Source organism: Callospermophilus lateralis, chromosome 17, assembly GCF_048772815.1.
Source record: "Callospermophilus lateralis isolate mCalLat2 chromosome 17, mCalLat2.hap1, whole genome shotgun sequence".
NCBI lineage: Eukaryota > Metazoa > Chordata > Mammalia > Rodentia > Sciuridae > Callospermophilus > Callospermophilus lateralis.
The window spans coordinates 68,483,494-68,503,806 of NC_135321.1; the positions used below are offsets into that span (position 1 = coordinate 68,483,494).

At 41.7% G+C, this 20,313-nt stretch overlaps 1 protein-coding gene across 1 annotated transcript; it reads left to right on the plus strand.

The window, feature by feature from the left end:
* Nucleotides 1-2,095: 2,095 nt before the first annotated feature.
* Nucleotides 2,096-19,277, plus strand: LOC143382711 (spermatogenesis-associated protein 31E1-like). The gene is made up of 5 exons (XM_077105629.1): nt 2,096-2,281; nt 3,270-3,315; nt 4,336-4,396; nt 4,665-8,278; nt 19,243-19,277. Exons 1-5 carry the CDS (start codon nt 2,096-2,098, stop codon nt 19,275-19,277), a joined length of 3,942 nt encoding a protein of 1,313 aa, XP_076961744.1.
* Nucleotides 19,278-20,313: the final 1,036 nt, after the last annotated feature.

Here is a 20,313-nt window from a genome sequence, read left to right on the forward strand (position 1 = left end):
TAAATTATATATAATCTCTTTCATAAAGTAGAAGCACATGAACAAATTAACTCATTCTATTGGGTCTGTATTACTCAAATGACAAAATGAGACAGAAATAGTATAAAAATACTACAGACCAATATCTTTCAAAAAGAGATGCAAAAGGATTAAAATATAGACAAACATTCTTCAACAATTAATATAAAGAATTATATAGTAAAACCAACTGGGATTTATCTCTGTGTCAACCCTCATAAATTAATTAATTAATGTAATCTCATTTTAAAAGACTGAAGATGGAAAATTATATAGATTTGGAAGGGAGAAATTAAACTATCTTTGCAGGTTCCAGGATTGTCTAGGTAGAAAATTAAACACAATCAATAAGAAAACACATTGGATGAATAAGTAATTACACAAAGTTGCAAGAGAGAAGATTAATGTAGAAAAATCTGTCTCTTCATCACGTGCCAGCAATGAATAAGTAGAAGACAATTTTTTTAATTATTATTTTTATTATCCTCCAAATTAAATATTCAGAAAGAAAACTAACAAAATATTTATAGGACCAATATGAGGAAAACTTTGAAGCTGTGATAGAATAAATCAAGGAAGATCTAAATGAATGGGAAGGTATTTGACAACGTGGATAGAAAAACTGAACATTATTAAGATGTCACTTCTTCCCAATTTGCTCTCTATATTAAATGTGATCCAAACAAACTTCCAACAAGTTCATTTGTGAAGGTAAAAAAAAAAAAAAACAATTTTAAAGTTTATAAGGAGAGACAAAAATCTCGGAAGAGTTAAAACAATACTGGGGATAAACAAAGCTGGAGGGTGAACAGTACTTGACTTCAAGACCTACTGTGGAGCAATGGTTATCAGGACAGTGGGATAATGGAGAAAGAATAGACAAATAGGTGAGTGAACAGATTGGAGAGACCAGAAACAGATCCGATCCGCATCAGTCCAGTTAATTGATGTATATTCAAGGAGCAAAGGCAACACAGCAGCATGGAGCAGAGATCCTTCCAACAAGTGGTGCTGCATGACCTGGACATCCCCATCACCACGGCTACTGACACATGTGGAGGGAGAGATCAGAGAGAAAGGAGGGAGAAGGGGGAAGAAACACTTGTAAAATAAGGGCTGGAAACTTATCAAATTTATACACACACACACACACACACACCCCATATATATGTTTGTGTGTGTGTGTGTGTGTGTGTGTGTGTGTCCTCTAGATTCAATGCTTTGCCTTTGTAAAATAAAAACAAATAGATTCATTCCTAAGCACATCACAGACTGTGAAAAGGCAAAATCTCTCTTTAGATCTCTCTTAGAAGCAGCAGAGGAAAACTTCTGGACCACAGTAAGCTTATCAGTTGATTCCCAATCAGAAACAATGGAAGGAGGTAGTGGGGTGGCATAATCAAAGGAAGCCAGGAAGGATCACCTTGAGATTCCATAACCAGAAAATATGTCCTTTAATAATGAAGAAAATAAAGATACTCTCAAATAAAGAGAGCATGAAAAAAATTTGTTGCCAGCAAAATAAATCCTCTAGATGAAGATAATAAAATAAATTTGAAAATTTTTATTTAAAATTTATATAACTAAATAAAAATAGAATTGATTTTAATTCTATGTTGAGTTGATACAAGGCAAGAATATATTATATGGAAAAGTTGGAATTTCAAAGAGAGGTGATCCTGAAAATAATAATCCCTGAGATATAAAAATTACAGAGATAAAACAAATTTCCAAGAGCCATGAAATTAATGGAGCTCAAGCAGAGATCTACAAGGAAGTGGGTCATGTCTGGGTTCTGGGGGGAAAGAATATGGAATGGACAAAAGGCTCCTCTGACAGGGTGAGTAGGTGAAGTTGAAAGGAAAGATCTAGAAGGCACAGGAGGGTGGAGGAAATGCTTGGCCAGAGGGTGGGGCAGAGGTGTGGTGCTGCCTCTTCTTCTTGCTACTCCCCTTCTGTCAGGATCCCTTTGTGATGAGAAGGCACAGCCCTGTGACACAGGCCAGGGCCCTACTCCTTACTGCTGAAGCAAACTCTCAGGGCTCATTTGTCCAAACAGGACAGTGTGGTTCAGATGATGGAGAATCCTTTCTTTCCTCTGAATAGCATTAGTGCCTCATGGATGCACTCCAGATTCACCCCCTGGGAAATGGATATGATCCTTGCCTTTGTGTGTGGACTGGGGCTCTTTCTTCTCTTATTGCCCTTCCTCCAGAGTGATCCATTCTTCCCACCACCAAGGAAAAAGAAAAAACTCAAGAAGGTAAGAAACCCTCAGACCAGACTCAACAAAAACTAGATTCTGTTTTGTCTACTCTTCTTTCCATTTTTCCAAAATAAATAGATGCACTTCAAAAAAGATAAAACTCAGGACAGAACAGATCATCATTCTGGGACAGATGGTTCAGGTCAGAGAAAGACTCTCCCTAGATATAAGCAAAAATAACCAACATGATTTCAGCCCCATAATGAAAATACAAATAACCAGGATGGAAGCAGACCTCAAATGAATCAGAAAGCTGTCCTGTATGCTGAAGCACAGTCAATCCATCAGGCACTGGAAGGGCTCATTTTCTAGGTACAAAAATGACCCATGGGTTACAGAAGGAGTCTGAGTTCTATAGTTTACAATGAGGGTGAATTAATCATTGGAAACTGTGAATGGCCCTTCAGACAGTCATGGAATTAGTTGTGCAGGTTAAAATTTTAACTCGGGAAGGCAGGTGTAAAAAGTTTGAAACCCTTTGTTACTGGCAGAGATAGGAGTTCATATCCTTCCCATTGCTGTTCTTTTTCCTGTGAGATTCATTGATTCCCAGATAGCTATTTACTGTGCCTCCTCTCAGAACTCATTTGCAATGGTGGAAGGTTAAAGTCCAGAGCCCAGCCTTTCCTCTGTGTTGAGCTGAGGGGAGGGCTGTGCTGAGCCCTGAGGACTCCATCACCCACTGGAGAAACCTCTGGCCTCAGGTAGCAGAACCCTGTGCCGCAGCTGAGAAGAGCCTCTGTAAATAAGCCTGTTCCTGAGCCTGATCAGTGATTACACCAGGGCATGCATTGTGTAGTTCATGTAGAAAATACCAGAGAAGGAAAATGAAGTATTGTGCCACTTTTAAAATGTTCTCTGAACAAAGAGAACTAGCTAACTGTAGAACGTGATGCTGTTCAGAAAAAAATGGAATGTCTGCAGCTGATCTAGGAGTGCGGAAGGAGAACTGGCACACAGCCTCTTTTTCTTTCTTGTTGGTTAGCACCTGAAGGTGAAAAAGAAAAGGAAGAAGAGCAACATTCTGAAAGGTAAGGCCCTGCCCTTCCACTCCAGAGGGGACTTGTGGTCACCTGTCCCAAAGAGACCAGAGCCATGTCCCAGAGGAAATCAGTTGCAAAGATTTGAGAAGGAGGATCCTGGCAAGGCAAGGAGTGGGTGATGTCCAGTAGGGAGGTATGGGCACTATTGGAGCCATGCTATCTGTGATCCTGCCAGTGAGGAGAATCAATCAGGGCCAAGTTCTGTTTTCCCAGGGGTGAAGACTGAACACTCAAGAAATGCAGAGGCAAACATAGAAAGCAAGTTTTACTTAAAGGATAGAATAGAGACAGACTTCTCCACAGAAAAGGGACCCCAGGGCTGGGTATTCAAAAAAGTGGGGGTGTCTTGTCCCTTTTGTACACTTTAGAATTCCTCTGTTCTCATAACTTCCTTTTTCCCTTATCTTGCCTCTCCTCTCCCATCCTGCATACATGACCCAAAGGTGGGCCCAATGATGAAATGATCCAGGCAGGAAGGGAACAGCCCAGGAGGCATCAATTAACAACTCCTACAACTCCCTGCAGGGAGGAACAATTCCTGGGGCAGTTAACCTAGCAACAGGTTGGAGGAGAAGGGGGAAGGAAACATGGGAGGAGGAGGGGGAAAGATCATTAGATTTCCGGTACTTTTTACTAGCCCCCATCTTCCTGATTGGAACAGTCATTTATTATTGACAATGACTTCCTTTTGTTCCCATGCTTCATGTGGATAAGGAGGTGGGACTTCCTGGTCAAAGTGTAGACAAGCTTTCAATTCCCTAAGAAACTTTCCTCTTTGAAATTGTCCAATCTTTCTCCCAATACTGTGGTTATTAGTACAACGGAGGCTAGTGGAGATGGAAGTAAACGACACAATGCTGCCTCCTCCATGTTCTTTGCTATCCATGTCACTTGTCATGTAGACTTGAACAGTGGTGCCTTGCAACCAGAGTCTACTCTCTTTATCTGCCCCATATGGACATTCCACTCATCCTCACTTCTCCACAATAACCAGGTCTTTATTTTCAGATTATAGTGATTGCTGGAAGAAAGAGGAAGAGCCTGAAGATCTGCTTTCACTTCTACAAAAGTGAGTAACTTTCCACTTCATCCTGAGTCCTTCCTACTGCTACCTGTGACATCATCCAGCAACACAAAGCTCTCATAGGGGAGGAAGGAGCCTCAGGTGGGGCAGTGTGTGTCTAAAGCTCTGGAGTTACGGGACAGCAAGGGCTTTGTGATATTAGTGAGTGGGGCAGTGAGGAGCCATAGATGACAGGTGTTTACCCCTGCACCACCTGCCCTACCTCCTGTGCCCATCTGCTCCTGGCTGAAGCCTGTGCCTCTATCTTTTGCAGCCACCTACAGAAGCTCCAGGATGACAGCAGCTTTCATCAGCTCATAAAAGGAGATGACCCAGATAAGTCAGCTGGAGCCCACAAATCACGTACACTGCCTGTGGAGGATACTTTGGCCACTGCCTTCTTCCCTTTGGCTTCCCTGATTTCTTTGAGCAAGCGCCCTCTGCTTCTGGCCTCTACTTCCTCACCAGACCTAATGACTTCCTCAGATACTCTTGAGTCTCACTCATCCCTGAGTGCCTCTAAATCACGAGAGTCTATGATTCCTCTAGAACAATGTTCACTTCAGCCACACAGAATTTCCTCTCCCCAATCTCATTCTCCTGATCACATGGCCCGTTGTGCATCTCTGCCAGGCCCCAGCCTGAATTCTTCTCAGTGTGACTCAATGACACTTTCACCGGGAACCAACCCACAGAGCTCCTCTCCACCCAAAAACTATTGGTTGCCTTCTCCTGTCCCACTGCTATCTCCTGTCTCATCGCCTTCTCCTGGCCCATCATCCTCTCCTGTTCCATTGCCATCTCCTGTCCCACTGCCATCTCCTCTCCCAGCAATCTCAGGCCATATTCTCTCCACCTGTCCCATCTCATCCCTCTCCTGGTGGCAGATGACTGCCAGAGTCTGTGACCTCTCCCACTCCCCACACAGTGAATCCAAGAGAGATCATGCTTCTCACCCACCAGAGGACTCACTCTGGGGAAACCACCCACACTCTCAGGTAGAGACTGAAGGGACCTCTTTCATTAACCCCAATGTCCAGAAACTATTGGAGATACTTATCAGCAAGAGAGCAGGAAGGAAAATTTGTAATGTGAAGACAAAAAATGAAACAGTCTACTCCCTGAATTCTCAGGGAAGCAAAGTAAAGTCACTGGGCAGGGAGCAGAATACTACCATCTGGAACACAAAAGGCAAGTCAGAGAAGCTTTCTGATTCTGAGCAGCTCTTTTACACTAGGGTCCTGAGGGACCATTTACAGAAGAAATGCAGCCAGTTCTTTTGGGGCCTCCCCATTCTGCACAGTGAGTCCCTGGTGGCTACTGTCAGAATGTCTGGGCCCTCAGCAGACTTTTCCTCGATTGCATTCAACGAAGTGCCTAATTACATTCCAGTGCAGGTGCAGACTACACCTGGGCCACTCTTTTCCTCTCAGTTGCTCCACCCTCTTGTTCAACTCCAGCCTGTGATTCCATCCTTATCCTGGTCACAGTCCCCATCACTGGCTCAGATCCACCCTCAGGAACATCTCACATTGTCTCTCCCAAGCATGCCATGCCATTTTCAATTGAATACTGCCTCTGGATTTCCATGCCCCACAAACCAAGAGGGGACCCAGTTGCTTTCCTCTTCTTCTCTTCAACACCTAGAATACCATATTTTAAGAAAACAAGTACAAAGTAGAGAGGCTTTACCTTATTTGGTCCAAAAGTCTCAGAACATCTTTAGCAATCTCACCTCTGAGAACAGGGCCTCCTGTGACCACAAGTCCATCAACAAGCCCCCAGGGAATTTCCTCAGCCTTGAGCTTCAGGAGAAACTGGAACAACATCTTCAAAAGAGGTTCATGCTACACCAGTATGGACTACCACCCAAGAGGAACCCATTTCTAAATCTGAAGGAGTCCTGGGACAACATCTCAAGGAGAGGTCAGGCAAAGGAAAATAGTGAGTCTTCCTGGAACCCTGTGTTTCTAAACAACAGAAGCCCTGCTATACAGAAGACTAGTTCAAGAAGACCAGAGACAATTCAGGAGGACATGATTCCTGTGGGTGTTTGGCATTCCAGGCTGGGCATATATCATGTCTCTGGCCCACCTGGAAATTCAAAAACCGACAAAAAAACTGGGGATGAAACATCCTTAAAAGGTGGGGAAGCCTTCAGGAACACCTCCCAGGAGATCTCCCTCCTTGATGCTGGCGCTCAGCAGGCGTTAGAGGCACATGTTACAAGTCTAAGAGCGAAGCACAGGTGGGACCTACCCCTCAAGGTCCTTAAGCACGTAAATATTTTGAAGATGAGAAACTCTGCGGCTTCACTACCCCCACAGCCTTCCCTTTCCTCTTCAGTTTCCTGTGACTCCAGAGTTGACTCCATTGCCCATGATGCCAGGGTCCTGGGAAAACCCATTCAGAAAGGTCCAGGACTGAAGGAGACAGCACAAACTTCAGTTCCCACCCAGAAGAGTCCTTTCTCTGGCCCATCTTTCGAGTCCCTGAGCAGAACTACATCCAGTGACAACTATGGGCTCTCGGATGCTCCTTCAACTGTACACAAGGGCAGCCTGCCCTCTCAGCCCCACACTTATATTCTCGTGGGCAGAACCTGGCACAATGATGCTGTCCTGAGATCTGGAAGAAACAGCCTAAAACCAAGTCTAGGCCTAGAAGTGGGCAGACATGAGTCCCTGGAGAGTAGTGTGAGCTCACAAGTCTCATGCCACAGCGTGTCATCACTGCAGGTAGGGCCCCAATTTTTAAAAGGTGAAGTCAGAAAGATAGAGGATGATGAAGAGGAGTCTTCTGACTGGGGAATCACCAAGAAAATCAGAAAGACATCAAACTTCCTAAATGTTGATATTCATCTGAAGAATTTAAAATCTCAGTGGATCAGTAAAACACCATCCTCTTTCATAAGTTCTATTTCCCAGGGCCAAGAATACTCATGCCTAAAGGCACAGACTAAACCAGAGAAGCAGCCTCAAGAACAGACTACTGACATCATCCTGCAAGACTGTGCCACTGACATGTTTCATGAGGACTGTGGCCCCAAGGCGCTCTGGGCTGCAAATATCCTAACTTCAGAGGAGAGATGGTCCAGCTCCTTAAGCATGACCAGTAGAAGTGCATCAATTTCTCAGGATCTGTATGGACTCTTAACCAGTGAAGAGAGCAGTAAGGAACTGCAGGAGCCCAAGATTACTGAGCTCCAGGATCCTTGGAAGAGCAGGAGAAATAAGTTTAGAGCAACTTCCAAGAATAAGGACAGTGTGAAACCCAGGTCAAAAGCACAGGAAGAAAGGCTTGCAGGAGGGAGGCCCTTATGTGCAGGAGAAATGGGTCCTTCTACCCCAGTCAGGAAGATAGGAGACACCGTGAGTGACAAGTCCTCCCAGGCTCCTTCAAAGAGGAACTTCAGGGATAGAATAAAGAACTTTCTGCAGAATATTTTTTGCAGTAATACCAAAGGGCAGGCAAACTCCCTACCCAAAATTATGACCCCCTCAACTTCTGACCAAAGCCAAGGGTCAGTCACTGGCCGACTGCTTACAGACAACAGGGCATCAGAAACCCAGGCACTCATTTCAACTTTTGGGTGGATCATAGAGCAGAAAATGAGGTTTCATTATGAACATTCTGCCTTAAAGACAAAAAAAGTTAAAGAGGAATACCAGGCCCCTATGGGTAGACAATCCCATTATTCTAGGAGTCCCATTATTCTGGAGCAAGGGAGAGTGATAGGAGCTATGCCTCCTGGTCACCAGGCCAACCCTAGCGACCACATCCATCCTCTGAACAGGTGGATCAGAAACAAGGACAACAAGCAGGCCTTGCTTCTCAAAGAGTCTGTACCTCTGCCCAGCCTCTACACACAGAGGACCAGGGTGGCAGGTATGTTGGAACACAATGTCCACTGTCCAATGCACTGTGCTCTTCAGAGACATTTGTTGTCTCATCAACATCAACATGCTTCTGACTCCTGTCCTGCTGGGAATAACTTTTTCATATAATATTGATCATATTCAGAAAAACTGTCCCCATGTGAGACCTTTGTTTGAGACTGGCTTCTTCCTAATGTGGTGACAATGACTTAACAATACTGCTTTTTAATCAGAGAGGCTTCTGTCTGTGTTGTGCTGGGTCATAGGGAAGAAGGTCATGTCTGTTTTTTATTAGAATAGATTCTAGAAGAGACTGGACATGCAGGGAAGTGACAGTGGCAATGAGTACCCAAATCTCATGCCAGATCCCCTCATTATACCTTAATAATTTATGACTTGATCATTACAAAAATAACAGAACACATTTTGGGACTGGTCAAGATGGGCGACTTCATGAGAACCCCACCCTAATGTTTGAATCACCCTTTCCCTTTATTCTGAAATTTGTGAGGCTATAGGGATTGGTGTGCAGTGTTACCATGAGACTTAATAGCTTCCCATGCTACAAATGGGCCCAGAAAATTTGGGAAAAGATACAGTTTCCTGGATCTGAATTCAGAGATGCTTAGAGAGTCCTGCCTCTAAGACACCTGCCCTTGGAACCCCTCGCCTTTGGAGGCTAACATGGAGATGGGCCTTGCCAGCTCCTTCTAGCTCAGGCTGCATGCCATGGCCATGTCACCTGCTTCTGTTCCTACCTTCCTCACTCTCTAGGGCAGTGACCAGAAAGGAAATTGTTTGGTGGGAACATCAAGTTGGCTGTTGAATCTATGTCACATGCAGCTCACCACCTCTCTGCCCCCAACCCCCAGATGGCACAAATGTGTATTCAATAACTATGTGACAGTGGGGCATAGTGGGTAGAGTGGGATGTGGAGAATTGAAATGGAGCCAAAGAAAGAGGCAGAGTAACATGGGGATACCACAGATGGTGTGGTGGATGGAAAGCCTCTGCTATCCCAGTACCAGAAATCATGGATTCACCATGGCCTCACCACTCTGTACCATGCTCTGGCTCCCAGACCACAGATCTAGAGATGCCTCTTTAGCAATGACACAGGCAATAGAGGAAGCAAACCCTTTGGTAGGGCAGATTCATTTTCTGACATTATATTTAATGGGGCCGCATGGCTTTGCCTCTTTAATTATATAAGGAATGAGTTGACAATTTGAGTAGTCAGGACTAGGGAACTCTAGCTGTGACTCCCAGTTTGGTGACCATTATGCATACACATGACTCTAACTCTTATTCTGCAGTAAAAAGTCCAAAGGGGAGCCTGGGGTCACAAAGCAAATTCTCTAGGCTTCCAGAACTTATTTGTCCACAGACTACAGAAGAGATGGTTCAGTTAGAACTTGTCATAGCAGGGCAGTGACTTGTCCAAAATGTGGGAGCAAGCTGGGCAGGGGGCAAGCAGGAGTCTTTTCTGCCCCTACTGTGCTTCCAGCACAGGCTTATTCTTCCCAGGATCTGTTCACATGGGAAAGCAGGCAGGCCTCACAGGAGGAAGAGGAGAAGCTGTGTCTGCAGAATGTTTGATGCTATGACCCACCTGAGGAAGGCAGCAGCCCCACTCCAGGGCACTCTGCCCTGTTTTTCCCTGATGCAGAGTCCTGTACCATGAAGTGCCATCAAGGCAGACGACACAGGCATGGTCTTGCTCTAATGCCTGAAAGTACTCCACATGTAAAGCCAGGCAGTCCCTCTCAGGGTGAGCACAGACCCACAGGCCACCCCTGATTCAGGTCCTGTGCCTTGATCATACAGATCCAGAGCCCCACAGAGGGCCCTTCAGAGATCCAATAAAAACACTGCCACAGAGACCATCAGAGAACCTCCAACATAGCAGTTATGGAAACACAAGGCCCTCCCTCAGAAATAACACCAACTTCATGGTCCTCACACAACAACCCTTCTCTGCCACATGGTCCTCATGCAGTGATCTCACAGAACCCCTGACAGACTTCCCAGAGGAACCTCTGACAGATATTGTACCAAGAGAGGCCTCAGAGACCTAACATAGTCTCCCACAACAACCTTTCACTGCCACATGGTCCTCATGCATTGATTTCTCACAGAGACCTCCCACAGAGTTCCAGACCTTGGGGAACAATCACCACAGAGATGTCCTACAGATTTTCTCAGCAAGAATTTATCATATAGACCACCCAGAGGTAGTACAGAGACATCTTACACAAACACATTGATCTAATGGAGGGTACTTACACAGAGACCTCCTACAAATTTTACACAGATTTTGAGAGACCCACACAGAGACATCACACAGCCACCTCAGAATTCCCACAGGAACTGGAAACAGAGACTTTTCACAGAGACTTCCCACAGAATTCCCACATCCATTCCTCATTTCTGTAAAACTACTGGGAGCACAAGAGGGACACCATCAGCCTTATCCTGCCCCTAGAATCTCCGTACACTGAGCCACTGTCAACATGGCCTCCCAAATAGTGTTCTCTGCTTGGAACAATCCTCAGGAACTTCTGTTCCTTTGTAAAGCCATTGCCTCTGAACAGAAGAACTGCAGATTCCAAGTGTAGACCTGCAAAATTCCTTTCTCTATGGGTTTGTACTAGCCTCAGCTCTGACCCACAGTTTAGAGAATAACAAATTTTAAATATGAATAAAATGCCACCAACTTCCAGTGACAGAAATTTCCTTACTTGTCCAGTTTTACTTATTTTCTTAAATGTAGAAATGTCACTTCTTTATTTTATTGGATACAAGAACTGAATTTAAGACAGTTAGCTTATTTTGAAAAAATTATAAAGACCTGTAGCAATGGACTCTAAGAATGAAATGAACCAGAAAAGAAGAATCTGGACTCACATTCACTTCCCAGAAGCTGAGCACCCACATATCCTAGTGATCAACACAAACACAAAATGTACAGAAAAGATCAAGAGAAACATATGGAGATACAATACGTAATGTGAGAAAGTAGAAAAGAAAAAGAAAGAAGTTTCCATTAACAGTGTGCAGTCTCTCTCTCTCTCTCTCTCTCTCTCTCTCTCTCTCTCTCTCACACACACACACACACACACACACACACACAAATATACCATAATTGAGGAATTGCTACACACTAAGCACTGTGGTTAAAGTGCAATAAATTGTGAATTAAAAGAGAAATAATTTTCTGCTGCTATGAATTATATAGTTCAGGGCAGAAAACACAAAAATAGGAATAGCTCTGCAGTCATCCAGCTACAACTACAACAAGAGCCTGTAACCACTGGCTTCGGCAAGGGAACTGTCAGACCCTCTCTGTACTGAAGCTTTGCCCTCTGCCCTCATCCCCCAGAAGAGTGCTCCACAGGTGCAGGCCTGAAGCACATCACAGTCATCTGGGGAGACAGAGGGAATGGCTCAGTCTCCCACATCTGGAAACAGATTAGAAACACAAGTGGGAGAGAGAGACCACCTGGATGCCCTGCAATACCCTCCTCATCAATAGCCTGGCATCCTTACCTTCCACTTCCTTCTTTTCTTTTTCACAAAGCCCCCAAAATTCCAGCAGAGAAAGCCAAGTGAGCCACACCTTCCTCAAAATCCTCCTTATTCTAATTCATAAATAAAATATAGCATCATTTGTTAAAAGAATAAGGGCAATTAATATCTATACAATCACCTCACAGTGTTTAAGTGAAAGGAAGAGTTACTCATCTCTCATTTTTATATCAAAAGCCACATGTGGTCAAGCTCAATACAGAAGGCATGTGGAAAGTCAAGTCAGGCCAAAAGCCATGCCAAGCATCCAAGCTATAAATGCATAGAACAGGTTCTTATAGGAAATAAAAAGTGCTACTACAGTGAAATTTGCTCTTGGGTACTGAGAGTGTTACCCAGGCCAGAGGATAGCCAGGGTCCAGGTGAGCTGGATTCAGTTGCTTACCCAATCACATTAGGAAGAAATTACACAAAAAGGAAAAAATAATTGAAACTAGTTTGGCCAAATCTGAGAAAAGAGCTTATCTACCTTTGCTGCCCTACAGAAATGTAACTATTTATAGGAAAAAGGAGCCAGGAAATATGCATATACCCAGACTGCAGGCCAGGGAAGTGTCATGATTTTATTTCTACCTTTGTAGACAGCAGGACTTTTAGCTTCCATTCTCTTCATAAGATGATGGCTTCTAGGAATCTGGGACAGAGAAATTAGTTTTACCAGAAAATGAATAATAAGTAGGAAAAATAGTATTTAATGGTACTTGGGGCTTCTAATTTTAAATGGGTCCCATTACAACAAGGATATATGTGGGGGTGGTTGGATTTGAATCCAGGGATGCTGAACCACTGAGGCACAGCCACAGCCTTTATCGGCCTTTTTCCATTTGAGACATGGGCTCACTAAGTCTTTTTTTTCTCTTAGATTTTCATTTTGAAACATTTTTATTTTTTCATTTTGAAAAAAGTTCTCATTAAGTTGCTCAAGACTTTGAGAAGTTGCTGAGGCTGGGTTTGAATTATGATCCTTCTGCCTCAGCCTCCAGAACCACTGGGTCTTCCTCCTGATTTTAAAGGAAATTTTTCTAATATTTTTTCATTAAGTAGTCACATGCTGGTATCCATTTTCAGCAGCCAGAACAAGCCAACCATTAACTTTTCTTGACTTTTGCAAGCCAGTGTTAAAATACAATCATTATTTTAACATTAAATTATATGAATATATAATTAAGCTAATCATATTAAAAACAATGGAAAGAAGTAATCAAATGCACTATTTAGTTTATTTTATGATATTTTGCTATTTCCCATGCACTTTAGGCTATTTACATAATTTCTATGAAGCCAGTGGAAATACTATATAGGGATTTACTGCACATCTTTTTCCAGCCCAGTTCTAGTTAAGAGATGCCTTACCATTCAGTTTTCAAACTTTCTGAGGGCTGCCAATGGGGCTCTGTGAGTAATGTCTATACTTCTGTTCTTAGCATGAGAAAATTAGGAGGAAGAACAGGAAACGAGGAAGAAAAAAACACTTGGGTTTTTTTTCTTTCAAAAGGACCCCTTACACCAGGAGTTCATGTGTGAGAAGGCCAGGACAAGGTTACTGTTAAACATAAGGATCACCATCTTCTACCATGTGCAGGAAGGTAGGGCTGATTATTATGATTTTTTTGGAGGTATATTAATCCATTTATGCTACTTGGGTGTCACTGAGTAAATTACTTTTTCTATTACACCAATAACAGTCCAATATTTAGTTAATACACTTAAATATTTACATTAATTAAAACACATTAAATTCCAGTGTCATACAATCCACCCTTTTCTAACCTCCCAAAACCCAGAATAATTTAAAATTCAATGTGTTTTATTGTTTTTAAAGTAATTTTCTGGTTCAATACAGAGAACATATTTATTAATCAAAGTTGTTTCCACATTTTATATTTTGTTTTATATGTTTGGTTTTAGTCATGTATTTTATTTACATACATATTTTTTTTTTCAATTGATTTATGAAAACCAATAAAATATTTCTTAGAAAAATATTTACAACAAACCAAAGAAAGGGCTCTTTGAAAGGTATTGAGAGGACTTTATAGAGAATTCTGGGCAGGTTTATGTATGTCCAAGAACCAAAATGAGTGAAGCAATGCCCAAGGAGCTGAGCACCATGGCCTGTGATCTTGCCACTACATTTTTCAGTGTATTTACTAGAAGAACTGGTTATTGTGGAGATAGTAATGGCTTAGTAGTATTATTAAAGAAAGAATTAAACACTCCTAGAGTCTATTTTTGAAATCTCTTCTCCTTTTATTCTAGAGTTCCCATTGTTAGGGGACAGACAGATATGAATGATGGGAACACAAGGAGGGAAATAATTCTATAAAATGGGTAATGATAATTATATGCTTTATTTTCCAAGAAGAAATTTACCTGCAGCCCTGCCTGGCCTAAGTGAACAGGATATGTACATTCCTCAGCAAACTACTTATTATCTGCAGAAGAAATGCAAGCCTGGGAAAATGTCAATAAGAGAAGCCCAAGTTACCCTGAAAGGGGAGACTTTTTGTGACCCTTTTCATACACCAGATCCCAAAACTCGGGGAGATAAGGATGGTATCCTCCTAACCATAAAATCTGTAAAAATTTATGGTTAAGAATCAAATGAGAGCTAAGTGTGCCTGTAATCCCAGCAACTCAAGAGGCTGAGACAGGAGAATTATGAGTTCAAAACCAGCCTCAGCAATGGCAAGCCAGTGAGGTGCTTAGCAGCTCAGTGAGACCCTGTCTCTAAATAAAATACAAAATAGGGCTGGGGATTTGGCTTAGTGGTTGAGTGTCCCTGAGTTCTATCTCCACTACCAAAAGAAAAACTCAATGAGAACCTTGTAGGCATGGGCCAAATGAAATACTGTTGTCATGGCAGTGGAGACTTGAAAGTCTGATGTCATCTTCATATCAATCAAGTCAAGAGGTGGATCTAAACAAGACTCTCTGGAAACTTCTCTGAGGTCCCCGATAAAACTGGAGTGCAAGAGAGGCACACTGTTCCTCAATCCTTTGAGAGTGTCCCTTTCCCATTCCTTCTAACAAACTCATTCCTGTTACTCAGAAATCTTTTGCAAGAATCAGGGTTTGAATGGGGGGGGGGGGGGGAGTTCATGTTGCTTCAGTTTCCTGAAAGGCCCCAGCTCTGTGACACCATTTAAAGTCTGAGGTGGCTGAAGTTGTGTTTTCAATATACAGATTAAAAAATGGCCCTGATATTAGAATATACCTTAACTTTTTTGTACAAAGAGGCAAATTGCTGAAAAGTTAGCATGTTAAGATACCTGAAATAAAACTTTTCAAAACTTATGGATTTTAAGCAGTAAAGCCTATAACTGCTTGAGAAAATTGATGCCATTAGATATAAATTTAATACCTAAAAAATTGGATTTGACTGGTTTTTCAATTGATATTTCTTAATTTCAAATAGTTAATATTTTCCATACAAAAGCATATTGCTGAAATTTCTGCATTCAAGATAAGAACATGCTATAGTATTCAACTTCATTTTTCTTCTCCAAAAATCTCCTTAAGAAATTTTGTGTTCCACAGTTATCCAAGCGAAAGTTGAAAAGCAAAAATAAACACCCAGAAAACTGCATCCAAAAGAAACAACGTGAGCCTTGCATTCCACACTTTGCTTGTGCAAGGAGTCCCTTGTTATGCAGTTATTGTTGCTCTAGGGACCTTGGATCAAGTTGGCTCATAGCATTTACAGAGGCTGCTGCCTTCCAACCTCAACTGTGGTGCACGTGCAGGCTTGGTGAAGAGAACCATGTTCTTGGCAGAGGTTGGTTGAAATTAACTAGAGAAATCATATTATGTTTTTTTTTTCTTTTCTGCTCCCCACAAATGCTTGCATACTCATTTCCAGACCGGGACTGCTCTTTTCATAACTCAGTTGCTAAAATCCTGGGCTGTAAATCTAAAAGTGTCAACCTGCTTGCAAGACTCTATCAGAGAGAGTGAACATTTTCAACTGATTTGATTGCAACACAATCAAAATTAGCATTTAGAATATAGATCATTTATTTATACAACATAAAGTCAACAGAAACAAAAGGAACTGATAAGATTGTTCTGTTTTCTTGTAATTGTCAGCCTTTCCCATGCTGAGCCGTTGAATTTGTTTCCTCAGAACATAGACTGCATCCATCTGTTGGTGGAACAGGAAAATTAAATGTTGCTGTTGGTGGACCAGGAAAATTAAAATAATTATTCATTATTCCTAATGAATTCATGGATGAGCATTTTAGAAACTATTTTTAGCATTAAGCTACTTATTTCTCAATTCCATACAGTTACTAGTATAAAGTACTTTATATTTTTTAGAGAGATAAATAAATAAAAATGATTATATTGGGGAAAATGTTTAGATTTGTCCTTAACATACTAAGTGGGGGCTGGGCTGTGGCACAGTGGTAGATCACTTGCCTAGCATGTGCGAGGTATTGGGTTCAATTCTCAGCACCACATACAAATAAAATAATAATAAAATAAAGGCCCATTAACAACTAAAAAAAATTTTTAAAAAGATACTAAATGGCTTTTTTTCAAAATGAGACTTTATTTGAACTCTGCAATTTTCTAAGTAATATATAATACAAAATTTACTGTTTTTTAATTCAAACACTTTTTAAAATATTAAAATTATAAATTATAATATCTAAAGATATGTCAAGTCTTAATATAAATCAGAACTATAAATCAAAATTTTGAGGAAAAACCCTTATAAAAGTAAAATTTTCCTGATATTTTTTATAAAACATATTTTTTTCTATTCACAAGGAGGATCCTGATGAAGTTGACCTGTTTCAGATAATAGATTTATTCAAATCACAATAAAGGGGCTTGCAAATGAGATTTGTGTAAAGGTACATGAATTACAGGGACATTTTTGTCTCTAAATGCAAAATCCATAATTCTATTTATTTATTCTAAAAGTTTTTAGCATATAAGGGCAAAGGGATGTTCCATTTTAAAGTCACCACATTTTTTTTCTCATTTTAAAAAATTTTTGACCAAATGGCCCTGCAAATGCACTATGGATATTGAGGGCTGTGCACAGGCCAAAGCTAATATAATCCACATAAAATATGTGCATGTGTTAGTGCACAGAGCTTTGTCTTGGTAGACATGTACCTTTATTTAATCAAAGCTTGTCTGGAATGTACAATGGTAGCACATGGGAAGAAATCCTCCAACATAACACAGCTTGCACAGAGTCTGCCATGAAATTGCCACATGGGAGCTCTTTTGTGATTTTCTTACATTCCTTTTCCAGCTTCAGAGTCTCTAAGTACCTGTACACAGCTCAAATTGACAAAAGAGACAAACAAAATAAATCAGTCCAGTTTTCAATATTGCCAGCAAACTTTAGAGGGGCAGTATTAAGTATGATTTTTGTCTACCAACTATGCCAAATTACAGAATGACCCCCAGAATTTGTTCTTTATTTGACCCAGTAGTATCTTTCAGATGAGTGAACTTCTTTCAGGAGTGCCCAGATTTCTTAGTGCTGTACCTGATTCTTTGCAGGATGGTATTTGAATGGAATTTTGTGATGGGTAGAGACGTCCTGTTATGTGTCAGCTCTTCAGGTTGGTCTTTGACTGCTAAAGCAGTTTGTCTGATCTTAACTCTGAAGATGATTAGGCATCTGCCTGTGAGTTCTGTTGGATTTCCTCATTAAAGTCTTTTTGGTAAGACCATGTTCCCAGTCATTATGCCCTGTTGAATGTGTTGCATGTCACTTCTTGCTGGTGGCGTAGCTCACTGAAGTCTGACTGTGAGTCTTGTTTCTGGTCTAAGCAGTCAGGCTGGGCCTTGGTTCCAAGTTTCATTTGCTCATGTTAAGTCAAGTCAATCTTTAAACTCACATATTTGTCTCACTTTGATGACCTATTGGGAACTCTGAGTCACAATGCAAGAGAAAGAGTATTTGTTGGTTTTGTCCTGGCAATTTGGACTCAGAAATGACCTATCAATTCCACCTCCAATTTATCTTTCAGAACTAATTACATAACCCTACAAACCAGAGGGCATGGAAGTATAATCCTGTCAGGAACTATAGTCTCTGCTTTACCATGGTTCAGAAATTCTCCCTCCAGAATTTCTACTTCCCAGGGCCCAGGAGACTCCTGACTGAGATCAAGGGTTCTGCCAGAGAACCAGCCTCAAGATCTGGCCATTGGTGTTATCCTTCAAGACTGTGTCCCTGAAGTATTCCTTCAGGACTGAGGTGCTCCTGGTCACAGACATCCTGTCTTCCCAGGACTCTCTTCAGCTTTCTAAGCATATCCAGTAGCGGCTTGTCCATGGATCAGGGGCTATAGGGTCTCAAGCAGCAAAGAGAACATCGAGAACCTGCAAGATCCACAAGCTCCTAGACCCATGGAAGAACAAGAAGAAAAAATTTGGTCCGATAAGAGAGAGGGCTGTTTGTGGCCAAGTTCAGGCATGAGGAAGGAAGGTTTGAAGAAGAGAAGCCCTCCCATGCTGGGGGATGGCCCCCTGCCCAGATCAGGGAGGTAGGAGACGCAGTGTGGGACAAGTGCTCCCAGGCTCCTTCCAGAGGAAGGATTGGCTCCTTCAGAGAGGCACTTCAGGAACAGGATAAGGAACTTTCTGCAATGCATTATCCTCAATAAAGGAAAAGAGATGGCATATTTCTTGCAAAAAGTCAAGACCCCATCAGTCATTTTCCAAGCTAGCAGCAGTAACACAAACACAAAGCACCTAAAGAAAACACCGATAGTTCATGGCATGATGCAGCAACAGAGGTATGCAAAGTATCTCCACTGCACATTCCTACTCATAAGACAGAAAGTTCCGGGTGGCCATGTGTTTGATACCTTGGAGCATTTTCCTCAAACTAATAACAACTATACTGTTGGCTAGTGCCCCTAATTGTTATGGTCAAAGTAGACTAAAGAAAGGATAAACTCAGGGATTTGAATTCCCAGTTCAATTCTCACACAAATGACCACAAAGATTCTACATCTGCCCTGGAAGAAACCCTCCTTCCCTGTAATCACAGAACTGAGATTGCCAAAAAGTAAACCCAGAATCACATCCTGTGAGTGGCTGAATTATGATGCACATTAAATTCCCAACATTGTAGAGTGTCTGCTATGAAGGCATTGATTAGGGCCAGGGGTGGGGGTGGGGGTGGTCCATAAATTGAAATGGCACTGTTGGAAAGATCTTGATGACATTTGAGAGATGGAACACCTGAATTCCCAGTTCTCTTTGCCATTAGGAGCAGCTGCTCCACCCCCATCTGAGTTAACCCAGCTTTGCCTGAGGGACACCAGTCACCTGCCCTGAGGCAGCCTCCATGCAAGAAACTACTTATGCTCCTCAGGACCCACTCTCATTGCCCTTTTTGCTTTTAGGCCTACAACCATACTCAAGTCCCAATAGACCTTAAAACTGTGGTTCATAGTAGATCCTTGAGGAAGTACACTCCACAAAGGCTACATGATCTTTTTTTCATTTTATATAGACATAAAAATGAGGGAATATGTGTGGCAGTGGACTTATGAGACAACAGTGGAAGAAACACAAAGTTGGATGAGACCAAATGTACTGATTGAGGCCCACTAAGTAGGGATTCTGCTTTTAATATTTCAGCTCAGTACTAGCACAGGATCTCATTATTTGGTTTGCTGACTGAAATGTGGACCAAAAAGTGACCTAAATTCAATTATTCCTCTTGGAATGACATAGAAGAAATAATTCAAAGGTTAAGGAAGATATAACTTAGAATGACCTTGTCCTTAGTATCTGCTCACCTACTCTAAAACAAAGTACAGAGAATACATCTTTCACAGTGATTTTGAGAAATAAATTTGTACAAAGTCCCAGGTCCCTTAAAAATATCATTGGTCAATTTTACTATAGGTCAGAAATTAAATGGGAACTGCTGCCACTAAATTAGAAAACTTAAAGCATATAGTAGGAAAAAGTTGATCCTGGGATGGTAGGGGAAAAATAGCAGCACTCAGGTGATTATGATTACCATGAGGATAGTGAGACCAAAGGATCAATTAGAGAGACCTATAGCACTGGTTACTTGATTACTGAGTTTCTAGGAATTAAATAGATGGGAAGTCTACTAAATTCTTACTGAATCTGCATAGCATAAGAGTTCTAGATCAAGTGAACAGAAGTCAAACTTGAATCACAAAAAGAGCTGAATATCTTCCCTTAATCAATTCCCATACTGGAGCCAATTTGCAGAACAGAAAGCCTTGAATGTAGAGAAGGCTGGGTTCCCTTGTGGAAAAAACCCTCTACACTGCCAACATGTAAATGATTAATCTTTATCCCAGACTTATTCCAAGAGACCTACCACTTCTTACCAGGATGACTGTGCACTGAAGATACTAGAAATAACCAGGTGTTAGGGAGATTATGGGACATGCTTCTGAACTGACACTGATTCCAGTAAACCCAAAACACTG